The sequence below is a fragment of the Petaurus breviceps genome, unplaced genomic scaffold, assembly GCF_028583685.1.
Source record: "Petaurus breviceps papuanus isolate PSGF00001 unplaced genomic scaffold, PetGlider_PUasm1.0 118, whole genome shotgun sequence".
Lineage (NCBI taxonomy): Eukaryota > Metazoa > Chordata > Mammalia > Diprotodontia > Petauridae > Petaurus > Petaurus breviceps.
The window spans coordinates 22424559-22441106 of NW_027185616.1; the positions used below are offsets into that span (position 1 = coordinate 22424559).

Here is a 16548-nt window from a genome sequence, read left to right on the forward strand (position 1 = left end):
ATCACCTATTATACTGCAGAGTTGTAAGTTGAGTGTACTGGGTATATTTTGCTCTAATTTCCTTTTTTTCCCCATTTTTCTATCTACTTTTTTTGTGAGAATAAATAGTAGGTGCATGACAGATGAATTTTGAGCAATTCATCCATAGAATTCCAAAAATCAATATAACTTGAAACCTCATAGTAAAACTTTATTAATAAGAGTACTACATGAGTTATAGAACAGTTAAGCGTAGTGTGTGTGTGGCAGGAGGGAGGCAGGGATAGCAAGGTGACATAGTGGATAGATGTACTAGACTTGGAGACAGTAATATCTGAGCTGGAATGGTGACTCAGATATTTACTAATTGCGTTAACTCATGGCAAGTGACTTAACTTTCCCCAACTTCAGTTTCCTCATCTTTAAAATGGTGATGAGGCAGCTAGGTGGTACAGTGAATAGAGCGCCGGCCTTGGAGTCAGGAGGACCTGAGTTCAAATCCAGCCTCAGACACTTAATACTTACTAGCCATGTGACCTTGGGCAAGTCACTTAACCCTGAATGCCCTGCCTTCCCCCCTGCAAGATAAAAAATAAAATAAAATAAAATGGTGATAAAAATATCATCTATTTTATAAAGTTATTGTGGAGATTAAAAGAGAGAATATGTGAAAAGTGCTTTTCACACCTTAAAAAGCTGTATAAATATTAGTTATTATTACCACTCCTGATGGGATTCTTTCAAATGGAGGTTTTTTTCCCCCATAAAATAATAGTTCTACCTATATCAAATTGCATGCCACTATGGGGAAGGGAGGGAGGTAAGGGGGGAAAGAAAATGTGGAACTCAAAAACCCGTGGAACTGCATTGTAAACTAATAGTAAACACTTGTAAAAATAGCAAATACTTGTAAACTAATAGTAAACAAATACTTAAAAAAATATCACAGTTCTAAGAGCTGTAGGGGATCTTAGTAGTCAATTAGTGCATGTGGTACACAAAAAGGAGTTCTCGGTATAATATACGTGATAAATGAAAGGTCATCCAGTTTCTGCTAGAAGACCTTGAGTGAGGGGGACCCGATAACCTCCTGAGCCACTTATTACACTATTGAACAGCTCTGCTTCTTAGAAGGTTTATTCCGGTGACAAGTCTGAATTTGTCTCTTTGTAACTTCTACCTGCTGCTCCCTACTGTGTTATTCTACCCTCTGGGGCCAAACAAAGCAATTCTAATCTTTTTTCTTTATTAGAGACTTAAAAATACTCAAAAATAGCTATGATGTGCCCCTTGAGTCTTCTTTTCTGCAGGCTACACATCCTAATTATATCAGCTTCTCCTTATGTGACTTGGACTCAAGACTTTTCCTGGTTTCCCTCTTCTAAACATTCTCTGCAGCGTATCAACATAGTTTGTAAATTGTGATGCCCAGAACTGAACAGCATACTTTAGAGTATGAAGGAAGGGAACAAGCACTTATACCTAAGCCTACTACGTGCCACGCATTGTGTTAAGCATTTTACAAATATCTCATTTTATCCTCACAACAATCTTAGGAGGGAGGTGGTATTATGATATCCATTTTACAGTTGAGGAAACAGGCAGACGGGGTGACTTGCCCTTGTCACACCGCTGGTAAGTATTTGAGGCTGGATTTAAACCCAAGTCTTCCTGAATTCAGACCCAGCACTCTATCCACCATGATATACAGCGGCCTACAAGATGGGGTCCAACCAAAGTAGTAGATAGAGGGCCTATTGCCTCCTTATTCCTAAAAAATGCCTCTCTTTATTCGAGCCAAAATCACATTACGATTTTTGAATGTTCACATCATACTTCCAATACACTGAGTCTATAGTCAACAAATACCCTCAGATTCTTTTTGAGAAAAGATTTTTTCCAGATTCTCCTGTTCTGTAATTATAATTTTACTTTTTGAACCCATGTTAGACTTTACATTTTTGGTAATAGAGCTTTCTCCTGATAAAGGAAGTTTCCAAATCACAGTTTGAAAAGAGTAGTTCTATAGACCTTTGGAATCAAGAAAAGCTCTAATAAAGTAAGAAATGCAATTTTACTCAACTCAGTATAATGTTCAAAATGACTTGGGTAATTTTATATACATTTATATTTATAATAATTTGGATAATTCTGTGAATGAAACCCAAGGTAAAAATTATATCCTTCCTAAGGAAACACAAACAAGGGACAATCTGAATTTCTTTTAACCTTCAGAAACAGTAAAATCATTTATTCCATAAAATAGTCAATGACTATAGCTACAGGAATCTCCAGAGGAAATAATAAAAATGATATTCCTTTTGAAATCTTCACTAGATATTGATTATCTGTCTAAAAGGAGAATAGTGACTGCAAGATTTTCCCCATTTGGAAAACACTTCCACTACCTCCATTCATCAATCAATCTAATCATGGACCATCTATCTTCTGCAAACATTGTCTTCCATTCATGTTCAGAGCTCTATTTATCTAAACTGAGGTATGAAGTTGAGCAAACTTTTAGTCGTTTTAATTAATAAAGATACCTAATTTGGAGAACTTCAAGTAAAAAAAAAATCTCTCCAGCTCCTAAGAGTTATTTCTTCCCAAAACTATCTGGACACTTGTCTCTGTTTAATATTTTACTCTGCCTTATGACACAGCCCAATTGTACTAATAGATTTTAATCCAAGAAATGACCAGTGAGGTAAAGACTCTCCCAACCTCATTTTTCACTTTAAGTTAATAATACTTCAAAATGTATTTGGAGGATATTTTTTTAAAAAAAGATCAGTGTTGGGACTTTCACCATGGTTCCAGAGAATAATCCCTTCATAACTTAGAAGATGGTCTTTGGGAGTTGCTGTGACTGAAAAATTCATTACTATGTCAGCAGCCTAGGGATGGGAATCTCAGTAGCTGCCTAAAAATGATCTCAACCTTCATCAAAACCAACCAATTTAGTATTAACTTATTATATTGTCATTTCTGCCATCTCTCTCCCCCTCATCCTTCCCTTCTGTTATCCCTAAAACCCTTCTAAGGAACAGATATAATTTTTTTTGTTTTCTTCATAAAACCTAACCATTGTGCTAGGCACAAAATAGATATTCAAAAAGAATTTTTATTTATAAATGCTTATATTATTTGTATTTTCATTAGGAAAAACTGTCTGAACATAAGTCATTGCTTTCAAGCTTTTAATTCAGCGTATGTGTGTGTGTGAGAGAGAGAATGAGGGTATTTAAATAATAGTAGAATAAAAATAGAATAAAGTAGAATAAAAGGAACTTTGATAATGATTTGTGATATGGCCATTTTTAAATTTCAAAATGTAAGCACATTTTTTTCTCCAGGCTGAGTACCGAAGGGAGAAGTGCATGCACCTTTAACACTATTTGCCCTAATATCCAGGCAAATGCTCACTATTCCAGATATCATCACTCATTGAATAACTATATCAGTCCTCTAACATATTCCATTCCATTAAAAGGTTTCACTAAGTCTGATGTCATACCAACAACTTTAAATAATACCAGTTCTATAACTTCTCTCTCTAAGGCATGTCAGGGTGCTGGTTCTTAAGATTTAGGAATCTACATCACTTTAGCTCAACTAATTCCTTTTCCCTTTTGACAGACAGCACATACTGTGGGACCACATTAGAGTTTGGCATAGTTTCTGAGAGAAAACTTCAGAAGAAAGAAACTGGGAAATTAATACAATCAAGAATGGGCATCTAATGTAAGCATGCTTGATATTTGCATCTTGCTTTCCTTCCCTGGTATGTCTAAATCAGGCTAGCATGCAAACCACCAGATCAATTATTTTGTTTTGGCAGATCTGATAGAGACAAATGAGGCTTTGACATCCTCCTGTTCCAGATGTAAATATCCTTTTGAGTGGAGGAAGAAAACATTTGCGACCCCGAATCGTATGGCAATGTCTCATGGCTATGCTTCAGTGCATGAAGATGATGAGATTCAGGATTGGATCTACTAAGGCTGGTTTTCTAGAACGTCTTATTAGTTTGTTCTCCAGATGACTTTCCTATCTGGTTCCTATCATCTAGGGTTTAGTTGGAGACAAAGTAAGGATATAGACAAACCTGGGCTTTTCCATCTCCAGCTCTGTGTTTCATCTCTATTTTCCCCCCAGCAGATCATCAAAAATACCAATGACCCTTTTATGATTTTGTTTATTTTTTATACTGGGCCTGTAGTTATACTGGGGTTGGGAAATTCCAGCCATTTAGATAATGAGCATTTATTACGTGCCTATATGCCATGCACTGTGCTAAGTGCTGGGAATATGAAAAAAAAGGCCCAAAAAACAATGAAGGTCGGTACTTTTCCTGGGGATTTCCCTGGGGATACTGAAAGGTATGACTGAGAGGCAACACTTGAATGAAGCCTTTCCTAACTCCAGGGCTGACTGTCTACAAACTATGGTTCTTCTCTGACCATATTGAAATTGGCATTTTTATTTATTTATTTAAAGTTTTTAGAAGAAATTTCACGTATTACTTGAGTTGCCTTAGGCAAATTACTTAAATCTATTGTAAACTGAGGCGGTTGTACTGGACTGGATGATTTAGCTAAGATTCCTTTGGAGGCATCTAGGTGGTGCTGTAGATAGAGCACCAGGCCCGGCGTCAGGAAGCCCTGAGTTCAAATCCAGCCTCAGGCACTGTGTCAGATTCTGGACAAGTCATTTCATTCTGTCTGACTTAGTTTCCTCATCTGGAAATGAGCTGGAGAAGAGAAGAATATGGCAAACTCCAGAATCTTTGCATGTGTGCATGTGTGTGTGTGTGTGTGCCTTATTGTGAGCATGGATATTTAAACCAGTTGAATAAATAAAGTGATTTGTAATGTACCAATTTTAAAGTTTCAAAATGTAATCATATTTTAATTACAAATGGGGTCACAAAGAGTCACACTGAAATAATTAAACAACGATGAGGTCCCTTCTGTCTCTGAATCTCTGATGCTAAGACCCTGTGTATTTGAAAAAGTTAAATAGAAAGCCAGGTAAACAGCAATGGGTACAGACTCAGAAATGACCGTGATTGGATAAAATGTGCGTGTGTTAGATAAATATTTTCTTTGCTGTTTTTGGAGGGGGGAAGGCAGGGCAATGGAGGTTAAGTGACTTGCCCAAGGTCACACAGCTAGTAAGTTGTAAGTGTCTGAGGCTGAATTTGAACTCAGGTCCTCCTGACTCCAGGACCAGTGCTCCATTCACTGCACCACCTAGCTGCCCCTTAGATAAATATTTGATAAAAATGAATGAAATAAAATTTACCTAAAAAAAATCGTGGAAACTTTCTCCAGGTTGTTTCAGAGTAGGTATTTTATATCATACAGCTTCTTAAACATTGAAGTTTTTGTGGACAGCAGGAATTTGCTTACTGAGGGAAGAATTAGGGACTAGCCTAACTTTTTTTTCTGTACCCACAACCTTTTTCTGTGCGGGATAGAGCAGTAAAGAGTTGCCAAAGTAAATGTTCATTGTGAAGGGCTGTAACATGCACAATATATTTTTTTTTAAGCAATCGGGGTTAAGTAACTTGCTCAAGGTTACACGGCCAGTTATTCATGCACAATATTCTTGCTTATCAGTCCACCCTTTGAAAGGAAAATAATGGAATCTTTTATGTTCAAAAGGGTAAGAAGTCAGGTCCTAAATCCAGCCATTACTAAAAGAAAAAAAAAAGGTCTTGTGTATTTTCAGTAAGGATAGCCATCACACATAAATTGCACTTGGTCTACCTTAATAAATTTGTTAAGCATAGTGTTGACTTAAACTTCTAAAAGAACAGTTTGGCAATATTAGTGAAATATAGCCATGTTGAATGACTTGAGGTTATTTTGTGACTCATTGAAAATCTTAAAGCAGGAGCATTAGACAATTCAGTTTCATCATGGAAATAATTTTTCATCTATAGAGAAAAGACAGAGTTGGTTGATTTCTCTGATGCTGTGATAAGGCCAAGAACAGAGGTAGAAGGGAATAAGGTAAAAAAGAAAAAAAAAATTAATTGCTAATTTCATGTGAACCTTATAAAAATCAGTCTGTCTTGTGAAAGGCTGTATTTGCATTGTGGAAGTTTGTCTTTCTCAGCTGCAAATAATCTTGTCCTTAAAAGATTTTCAGTTCTGTCCACTGCAATTTACTTCCAAAGTTAATTTATTCTTGTATTTACACTCAGATTTATATTCTTGGTAATCATTTATCAGGATATTCAAAGACAAAAAGGAACAATCATAAATATTAAAATAAGCAAAGAATTATGTAATATAAATATAATTCTAGCATAAATATATCTAGTATATATGAAACTGTCACAGGAACAAATTGTACATTCCTTAGATAGCTAAATTTCGACCAAGATTTAGTTTACATGCCACTTTCTACATGGAGGTTTTACTGAAGCCCTGACTATTCAATGCCTTGCTCTCAAAATTATCATGTATTTTTGTATAAATATATTTGTATTTTTATATAAATTCACTGTTGTCTTTTTATACCCAGTGACTAACACCATGTAATAGGTGCTAAATAATTATTTGTACATTGACTGCAGTGCTGAGAGACCTAGATTGAAATTCAGAGGAGTATTTGGGTCCCAAACTTCCCTTTTCTATTGATTATCTGTAGAATCTTCACTAAGTTCCTTTGTCTGTAAAATGGGGCAGGGGGAGGGTGAGACGAGATGACCCCTTGAGATCTCTTCTCATTCAGAATCCATGCATAAATTAAACTTGTAAAGTGGACAGTGTTTGCTCTGTGGTGTTATTTCATGCCCCCCAAAATAATGCATTCTCATTTTAATTCATAGAGTATTTGAATTGCTACTGGAATTTCTAACTGAGTCCCCAAATGTAAAATTGTGACTTATCCCAGAAAGGCAAACTTTCACAAATCAGGCCTTTTGGGGAAGTTGTGTTAATAAATAAATGCACAAATTGTGGCACGGTATAAATATATGAATATAGTATATAAATACTATATTAACACATGCTACAATAAGTTAGCGTGTGCCAAATGCAACGATTTAGTGTGAGAATACAGAAAAGTCAGTGTGTTACATAGAAAAAATGATACTTGCTATGTGCTAGATGTAACAACATGCATAATATGTGCTATAAGGAATGAGGAAATGGAATTATATGAACCAATACAGAGTGAAGCGAGCACAGCCAGAGAGATAGTTTATCCTGTTATGTCTGCATTATTAAAAATGAGTAGTTTTATAGACTTGCATGAATTGAAGAAGAATGAAATGAGCAAACCAGGAGAACAATTTATAAAGTAACAACAAACCCATGAAAACGAACAACTCTGAAAGCTGTCAGCATTCTGATCAATGAATTGGCTCTAGATTCAGGATTCCAGAGGGCCAATGATGAGGCATGCCGGCCACTTCCTGATGGGGAATGCATTAAGGGTGCACAATGATATCTTCATCTCAATATCTGTATCTATACTATCTACATTTATACATTTAATATGGCCAATGAGAGAATTTGTTTGGTTTGTTTGTTACAGGGATTTTTTTTTTCCTGGAGAGTGGGAGGGAGAGAAAATAGATTTCTCTTAATAAAAAAAAACTAATTAAAAGATATGAATATAGATAGAAGAACCCTTTTAGTCTGGCTTATATACTTCCACATGTCAAAATACTGCTCATATACATCACTAGATTTTCTTTGTATTTAGAAAAAACCCATTCAAGAAGCCAGGTATCACCATTTCTATCAAGACTGATCAGACATGGGCCACTTGTAAAGCCTAAGCTACTTGGTGAAAAGGGAAAAATACAATTAAATAAACATTTATCATTGATTTTATAAAATACTGAAGCTGCTTCCTGATTTAAAAAAAAAAACACAGTCTTCTTTTTGCTTGGTGATGAATACAGAAATAATCTTATTCTGCTCTTTAAATATATGTGTATATGTAAATGGATACACGTTCATGATGACGGTGATATTTCTGAACTATACCTTAATTATCTGCTTCTCAAACATGTAAGGACTTCATGGCAAATCCAAGGAGAATTTCTCCCCAGCAAATGAATTCTGGATCTGACAATTTTTTCAGTAGGGGAGAACCTGACTGTACTGCAAAACAATCGTTTATTGGAATAACTTTAAATTTGTTGAATTTGTGAGACTGTTTGTTCCTATTTGACTACATGCATTGGATCAAATCTGGCAGGTCTCCAGATGGCCCACATCATAAAATTCTTACTTCATTTTGTTATAATCTGATTGTAATTAGCTTTGTAAAGCAACAGACCCAAGGCAGGAGAGGGGATGAATGGGCATTTACAAATGAACCCCAAATCAATCTGGAGAGGAATGGGGGAAACCAAGAATAAAAAGGAACTTCCCTGAGGCAATGGATTTTGGGGTTCAAGGGGAGAAGCAGTTTCCCAATATGTCATATTTTTGTAAAAGTTTCCTCGAGATAGAACAGTTCTTTGTTACACTACTTTTTACCTGTTACCATATGGAGCAATTGACCTCGAAGGCCCCTTTCAGCTCAAAGATTCCATATCCTAGGCTGCAGAGGAGCCTTGGGAGAATTCAATTACTAGAGACTTTTTTAGTTCAAAAAATACAAAACCTAATACAGTGCAAGTGATAAATTGCAGGAGAGAGCAGAACAACCCGCACCAAGTTTTAAAATTTTATCTAATTCTTTGATACTTTGGAAATGCTCCATGGCAGTTCTACTCATGTTCAAAACGGAACTGAACTTTCTGGAAGACAATGTAAGTGTTCATTTCAATAGGAAAAACTATTAGTATGGCCTAAGGGATATCTACATTCCATTCCATAGGATCTCTTCACTGCCTTACAGAAATCAGATGACATCATTGCCTTTAAAACAAGGGAAAGAGAGGTAAACAGGATCCAACAAAGACAAATATCTTTGAAGACTCCACATCAAATAAAGGCCCCATCTGGTTAGCATAGATGGAATACTCCAAGGCTTCCTTCAAGTCTCAGCTAAAGACCCTCCTTCTGCAAGATGCCTTTCCTCTGAGACTACTTTCCATTTATTCTGTCTGTATCTTATTTGTATAGAGTTGAATGCTGTCTTTATCATTAGATTGTGAGCTCCCAGCAGGCAGGGACTGCCGTTTTCCCTGTCTTTTTAATCACTAGCCCTTAGCACAGTGCCTGGCACACAGTAGAAACTTAATGAATGCTAACTGATTGACAAGGCAACCTTCCTAGATGTAAATTAGTCTATCGAGGAAGAGGCTAAAATGAATTTGAAGTGAATTGCAAGCAAACTGCAGTAAATCCCAAGAAATCCTCATCCCCTTCTTTTCACTGTGGGAATTCTGGAGGATAGCCATAATCTTCTACAATTACAATTCCATTGATTATTTTTTGAAAAATTATATGACAGGTCATTTGCATTGGTTGGTTTTATTAATTCTAGTTGTAAAATATTTAGTGCCAATGTATTTTCCCATTAAGTGACTTTTTGCCAAGCCCCATGTGTGGAATGTCGCTTGCAAAGGTGAAGAAGTGGGCTGGGGATTACCCTTAGAGAACATAAGTTCCTGGAGGGCGGAAAAAGTTTCATTTAGACCTTTGTATCCCAGGCACTTGCAGTCACCTAAATGCCACAGTAGATAAAGTGCCAGGGCTGAAGTTGAGAAGATTCATCTTCCTGAGTTCAAATCTGCCCTCAGATACTTACTAGCAGACCCTATATGATCGCGGGAAAGTCACTTAACCCTGTTTGCTTCAGTTTCCTCATCTGTCAAATGAGCTGGAGAAGGAAATGACAAACCACTAAAGTATCCTTGCCAAGAAAACTTCAAGTCAAGTCACAAACCTCATCCAGTTGGACATGAATAATTAACAACAATCCCCAGCACTTAGAAGAGGACCTGGCAAATAATAAATGATTGCTGATTGACCATGAAATCTCAAATAGAAAGGTTCCTAAGGACCATATAATTCAACCCTTGACCAAACAAGAATGTAAAATTATAACTGAAGGGTCAGCCGTTGCTTAAAGACCTCCAGTAACAGAATGCCCATTTCAAGGCATCCCATATTAACTTTTGGAAAACTCTACTGATTGATCATTTGTTCCTTATTGAAAGCCCAAATCTGTCTCTGTGCTGTCCCCATCGCTCCGAATTCTGTTTTTTAAGGTTAATCATTAACAAGTATAACGCCTCTTCCATGGATGAATGACTTATTGTTGCAATTCTGATTCTATAAAGTCAATTTGGTGTATAGTAGAATAAAGCAGTAGGGTTGGAGTTTTGGAGTTGGAGGATGACATAATAATTATATAATAATCTCATTTTATTGATGAGCAAAAGGTCACACAGGTAGTTTCAAGGGCCAGACTTGAACCTAGATCCCATGATTCCAAGGGCAGTGTTCTTTCCATCTTTCCATCTCACTACCCTGTCTCTAGGGATGCGTTGAAATTTGGATTGGGGTGGGGGAAGGAGTTTTTGGATCTCCAGAAGAAAATACTAGGTATCTGAGAGTAGCGAAAGGAGAAGAGATGACAGGCATTCAGTTATATGTCTTACTATCTAATTCCCGTCCACAGAGCTGGGGCAAGGCAGCTCTTCATCCTTGTTAAGATTTGAAGAATGACAACCCCAAGGCCCTGGAGATTTCACTTTACATGCAACTAGATTTAATGTGCCATGGAAAATGGAGTCCTCTGGCAGGCCAATAAGTAAAGAGGGTACCAAAAATCTTAACTTGAAGACTTTTAGGACAACCTGCATATTATAAGAAGTAATATCAACAAGTGACCTTTGCTGTCTTTCCCTGCATGTTGTAACTTTGCGAGGGCTAGCTAACCTTGCCTATCTCTTGTCTTAGTTCTATCTTCCCATTTTAGGAAAAGCAAGAAAGAAAGGAAAGAAAAAAATGAATCCCCACTTCAGTGTCCCTCTTTATATTCACTGCAATATAAAATAGTTTGCATGAGATTTTCTTTTTCAGTGGACATATTGGATTTATCCCTAACGAATATGAGACCACATATGTGGCCTCCAATTTTTTTCATAATTATTAGAGGTTAGCCTGAGGTAGCCAAGAAAAATTTAATAAACCATACTAGGTCCTAGATTTCAAAAGCAATTTATGCACGAAAAGAACTATGCATTCTGACATGTGTCTTAACAAGTTACCTACCCGCCTTCTTCAGAATATTTATGCCCAAATGCTAGGATGTCAGATGCCCGTCCGCTCCCATCACAGACGACAACAGGGACTGGAGGAGTGTCTCGAAGGTACTCCAAAACAATGGAGATTACATTTGGTCCTCCTTCCACAATGAGGGCCACGACGGGAACTCCTTGGCCGATTCCTGTGTTAAAAAAGGAAGAGAAGAGGGGAGAAAGAGAACGCAGACCCAGCACACTCAAAGAAACAAAGAAACGAAAACATCAACCGTAGGCACCAAGCTCTGGGAAGGGCACAGCATCTGAAGAGATAACATTTTTAAAGCTGCCTCCTTAGCTTGCACCAGAATTTCCACACCAGAGAGACCAGCAGACTTAGCCTCAGTGTCAGTTCAGGAATAATAACATGTTTTTCTATGGAATAGCTGTAGATGGCTATTGAGAAAAAGTGAGTATGGCCTTTCATAAAGCACCAGACTAATGGTAAAAATAAAAAGTCATAACCCAAGAGATAGTACTTAAAAATATGAAAATTTCGGACTTTCAATCTCTGAGATCAGCTACTAAAGTACCCTTATTTTACAGATGAGAAAATTAAGACCCTGAAAGATGATGAAGCAGCCAGGTGGCTCAGTGGATAAAGTGTCAGACCTGGAGGTAAAAAGACCAGAGTTCAAGTCTGACCTCAGATACTTACTAGCAGGGTAATCCTGGATGAGTCACTTAACATCTGCTGCCTCAGTTTACCAATTTGCAAACATGGAGATAATAATAGCATTTATCCTCAGAGTTGTTGTGAGGATCAAATGATATAAATGTAAAGCACTTAGTACAATGCCTGCCATACATTAAGTACTATATTTATAAATGTTAACTATTTATTATTATTATATGAAAAGACTTACCTAGAGTCATAATAAGGAACAGAGCATGAATTTGAACCGAGCTCTCTTAATTTTAAATCCAGTGCCCTTTCTATATCACACTGTGCGTACAAACCTGGGCAAATTATTTAGTTCTACATTTCAGTTTTCCTTATTATAATATGAGGATATTCATTCCTACCCTGTACCTAATATTACAGAGATGAGATAATGTAGGAATAGCTATTAAAAAAAATAACACAAGTTCCCCTTGCTTATCCTGACTAGTTAGTCAACAAGCACGTTATAAGAAACTAAATGTATCAAACAGTCCGCTAAAAACTGGGGATACCAGGTAATGTGAAGACATTGTCCTTGACCTCAAAAAGCTTATATTCTGGGAGAGGCAACATATAAGTATAATTAGTATGAAACAAATAGATAATATATGGAAAGTAATCTTGGAGAGAAAAATCCAGCATCAAGGGGGTACTGGGAAAAGCAGAAGATAGGAATAGTCTTGAAAGAAACTAAAAAGCATAGGTGAGAAGTATTTCAGACAGGCAGAAATGAAGTGTCAATGCACAGATCTGGGAGATGGAATGCTGTGTGTGAAGTAAGCCAGTAAAGCTGGATGTAGTGTACATGGAGGAGAGTATGGTATAAGATGCATAGAGGGGTGGCTAGGTGGCACAACGAATAGAGCACAGGCCCTGTAGTCAGGAGGACTTGAGTTCAAATCCGGTCTCATACACTTAACATTTACTAGCTGTGTGACCTTGGACAAGTCACAACCCCAATTGCCCTACCTTCCCCCCTCCAAAAAGCAAAAAAGAAAAAGACATATGGAAAGGTAGGAAGGCCCACATTATAAAGAGCTTTAAATGGCAAAAAAGGATTTTATCTTTTATCCTGATTGTAATAAGGAGCTACTGCAGATTGCTAAATAAGGAGATGACACATAGAGAACTGGACTTTAGGAAAATCACTTTGGCAACTAAATGAAAGATGAATTGAATTGGGAAGAGACTTGACACAGGGTGATCTGTTAGAAGGGTACTGCAATATAGTCCAGGTCAAAGATGATCAGGGTCTGTGCTTGGGTGGTGGCTGTGTAAGAAGAGAGAAAATGACATTTATGTGAAAGATGTTGCAATGATAGAGCAAATTTCAACAAGGGGTTAGATGTGGGAGGAGTGAGAGTCAGGAGTAAACAATGACATCAAGGGTGTGAGTTTGGGTGACTGAGGGAAGATGATGGTGCTCTGGAGGGTAATGGGAAAGTTGGGAAGAGAGGAGGGTTTTGGAGGGGGAAAGTTAATGATTTCTGTTTTGGACATGAGCTTGAGATGGAATCCAGGAGAGAGATTAGGACTCAATATACAGATCTGGGAATCAATTGCATGAAGATAATAAATGAACCTATGGGAATTCTGAGATCAACATGTGATAAAACATGGTGGAAGAAGAAGAGAGACCCTATAACAGAGCCTTGAGAATTCTCATGGTTGGAGGCATGAAATGGATGGAACCTCAATGAAAGAGACTCAGAAGGAGTGGTCACACAGTTAGGAGGAGAATCAGGAGAGAAAGGTGCCATGAAATACTATAGAGAAGGGTATATGGATCCAGAAGGAGATAGTGATCAACAGTGTCAAAGGCTTTAGAGAAGTCAAGAAAGATGAGTTTGTTTTAAAAAAAGGCAATTAGATTCGGCAGTTAAGAGACCACTGTAACTTTGGAGAGGGTAATTTCAGTCGAATGGTAATTCAACGATTTTAGGTGTTTAAAACTGTTAGTGGGATTATTGGGTCATTACTAAGAACAAACCCATGATAAAATAGTCCTGGTTATTTCAGTTCTTTAAAATGACCTTATCAAAATGTGACACTTAATCAATTAGAAATTAGATGCCATAGACTTCCCTAGTGTACCTAACATAGTATTGGGCACATAGTAGGTATTCAATAAATATTTGATGAAATGCACCAGGGGGGTTCGTGGAATCTTAGCTTCAGCATTTGTTTTACCTAGGTGAAGTTGGGAATAGTCATAAGGAAAGGGAACAAACATTTATTAATTGCCTACTATGGGTCAAGAACTGTCCTAAGCACTTCAAAAATAGTATCTCATTTGATCCTTAAAACAGCAGTGTGAGACAAGTGCTATTATGACCCCCCATTGTTCAATTGAAGAAACTGAAGCCGACAGATGTGAAGTGACTTTCACAGGGTCACACAGCTACTAAATGTCTGAAGTTGTATTTGAACTCAGGTCTTTCTGACTCCAGGGCCATTTTTCTATTCATTGTACCACCTAACTGCCTCATTATTTAATGGCTATTACTGGTAAGATGAGAAAGAACCAAAATTTATCTTAAGTGAATATATAAGTATCCTGAGAGGCAGCATGGTATAGTGAATGTGTGATGGTAATGGGAATTTGAAGACCTTTCCTACTTTGAAAATAAACTCTGGCCCCCTAATAGGCTGAATATAATCACATGGAGCCTGTGGTGGGAGAAGGTTGCTGAAGGGTGCAGCAGAGACCACAGGAAGCTGGAAGTCAGAGCCAGACTAGATGGTTGGGAGAACATACTTCTCAGGGAGACAGCTAGGTTTGTGAGTAAATATTGGTCTTATGTTGGTTTGTGGGAAGGCTAACGGATGCTGTGGCTCTCTGTGCTGTTCTGGCTTATTAACTTCTTTGCTACTATGATGGAATCAGCTTACTGGTTTTGGGATTTGGTTTTCTAGTGTTTGAATAAATCTTTTGCTTTTGTCTTATATAAGGGGAATCTGTTATAGTTTGCAATTGAGCACCATGCAGGTATATTTATAGTGACTGTGTGTACTGTGAATATTGCATTGGCACTACAGGATGCCAGAGGATCCAAGCATCTAGAGCTAGAAGGGACTTCAGAGGCCATCTGATCCAAGTCCCTTATTTCATATACAAGGAAACTGAGATTCAGGTAAGTTACATGAATCTCCCAAGGTTTTATAGGTAGTATGGGCTGGTCTGTGAATCAGAAAGATCTAGTTTCAAGTCCAGCTTTAACACATGCTGGCCACATGGACAAGTCACTATGTGTACCCTGTGGAACTCTCTAAGGTGAGAGATTATAAGCAAGTCACTAATTTCTATTGGTAGATGGAATTTCCGTACCAGGAATTCCCTACACTTATGAAATCACAGGGTTATTCCCATCCTAAGCCCAACACCCATTGCCACTGGCTGGATTGTTTTTTCTTCAACATAGGATCACACATAGAATTCAAACTGAAACATCCGAAAAACATTTAAGTGAAAGAAGGAAGTTAATTAAGAGTAGACTTTTGTTTGGCATGCAAAAATGGACAGATAAAAAATAATCATAAGGCTGCATCACATCCATAAAACTATTAGTAACTATCTTCTAAGCTGAAATAGTTTTTTTTTCTATTTGCTGAATTTTAGAAAAGAAAAAAAAAGTTATTGTCTTATCCCAAGTACTAACAAATTTCCATCTCAGAAATAACAGCTTTATGTTTGATTTTGAAGAATGGGATGTTAAATGTGGTTCCTTGCTATAGCACCAAGAAATTATAATGCATAATATGTGGACTATCAGCTTTAGTGTCAAAGTACTTTACTCTTTCAGTGCTGGAAGAGAAAGGTTCTAGAATCTTGTTCCCTAAGACAGTGTTTCTCAAGAAGTGACAAAGTGGTGACTTTTCAGTTGATTTGTGGGCGTGGGACAAAATCTAAATCGCAACAAAATATTGCTTTGTTGATAGCACCCATTTAGTCTACCTCTTCTTGCCCTCTAAGAGAGGGCATCTCCCAGGGTCCTGTCCTTGACCCTTTTAAAAATATTCTAGCTACATTCTTCTTTTTGAGATCTCATCCTCTTCTATGACTTCAATTATCACCTGTGTAGATGATAATTAGCTCTACAGGTCTAGTTTCAATCTGATCCTAGTAGGTGTTTAAAATGAACATCGAAGTGGAATTTTAAATGCATTGTCCAAGGTAGGTTTCAGACTACCTTAAAAAAAAAAGCCTTCCAAATGGCATTTTAAATTGTAGCCATAAGGACCGGTAGGAGAAAATTTCCCCACTTTTTTCTTTTGTTTTTTATATTGGAAGGAAAAGTGATCCTTCGCATTGATAGTATCTTTGATATTTGATATTTCTTGCCCTTCAAGTTATCATGAGGACTGTTTTTATTGTTTAGTTGTTTTCAGTTGTGTCTAACTCTTTGTGACCATGTGACTGAAAAACTGATGCGAGTTCTTCAAAACATTTTCCCCCTTGATTCCTCAACTTCCAACTCAGTGTTATTTTTCTTTTTAAAGCGACTGGGGTTAAGTAACTTGCTCAAGGTTACACGGCCAGTTATTTCTGGGTGTGGTGCTAAGTATCTGAGCCTGGATTCGATCCCAGGTCATCCCAACTCTGGGTCCAGTGCTCTTACTCACTGAGTCACCTGGCCACCCCTAAGCAATTGGGGTTAAGTAACTTGCTTAAGCT

The 16548-nt window shown here is 37.3% G+C and overlaps 1 protein-coding gene and 1 long non-coding RNA gene across 2 annotated transcripts in view; one reads left to right on the top strand and one right to left on the bottom strand.

Annotated features, from left to right (window-relative positions):
* TRPM3 (transient receptor potential cation channel subfamily M member 3) overlaps nucleotides 1-16548 on the bottom strand; it is a 732143-nt gene that overhangs the window by 240783 nt on the left and 474812 nt on the right. The window contains 1 exon segment of the mRNA XM_069087002.1: nucleotides 11181-11355. Coding sequence (XP_068943103.1) covers nucleotides 11181-11355 — 175 coding nt within the window.
* Nucleotides 1-16548, top strand: part of LOC138160478 (uncharacterized) — a 228550-nt gene that overhangs the window by 93457 nt on the left and 118545 nt on the right. The gene's annotated exons all lie outside the window — the stretch shown is intronic.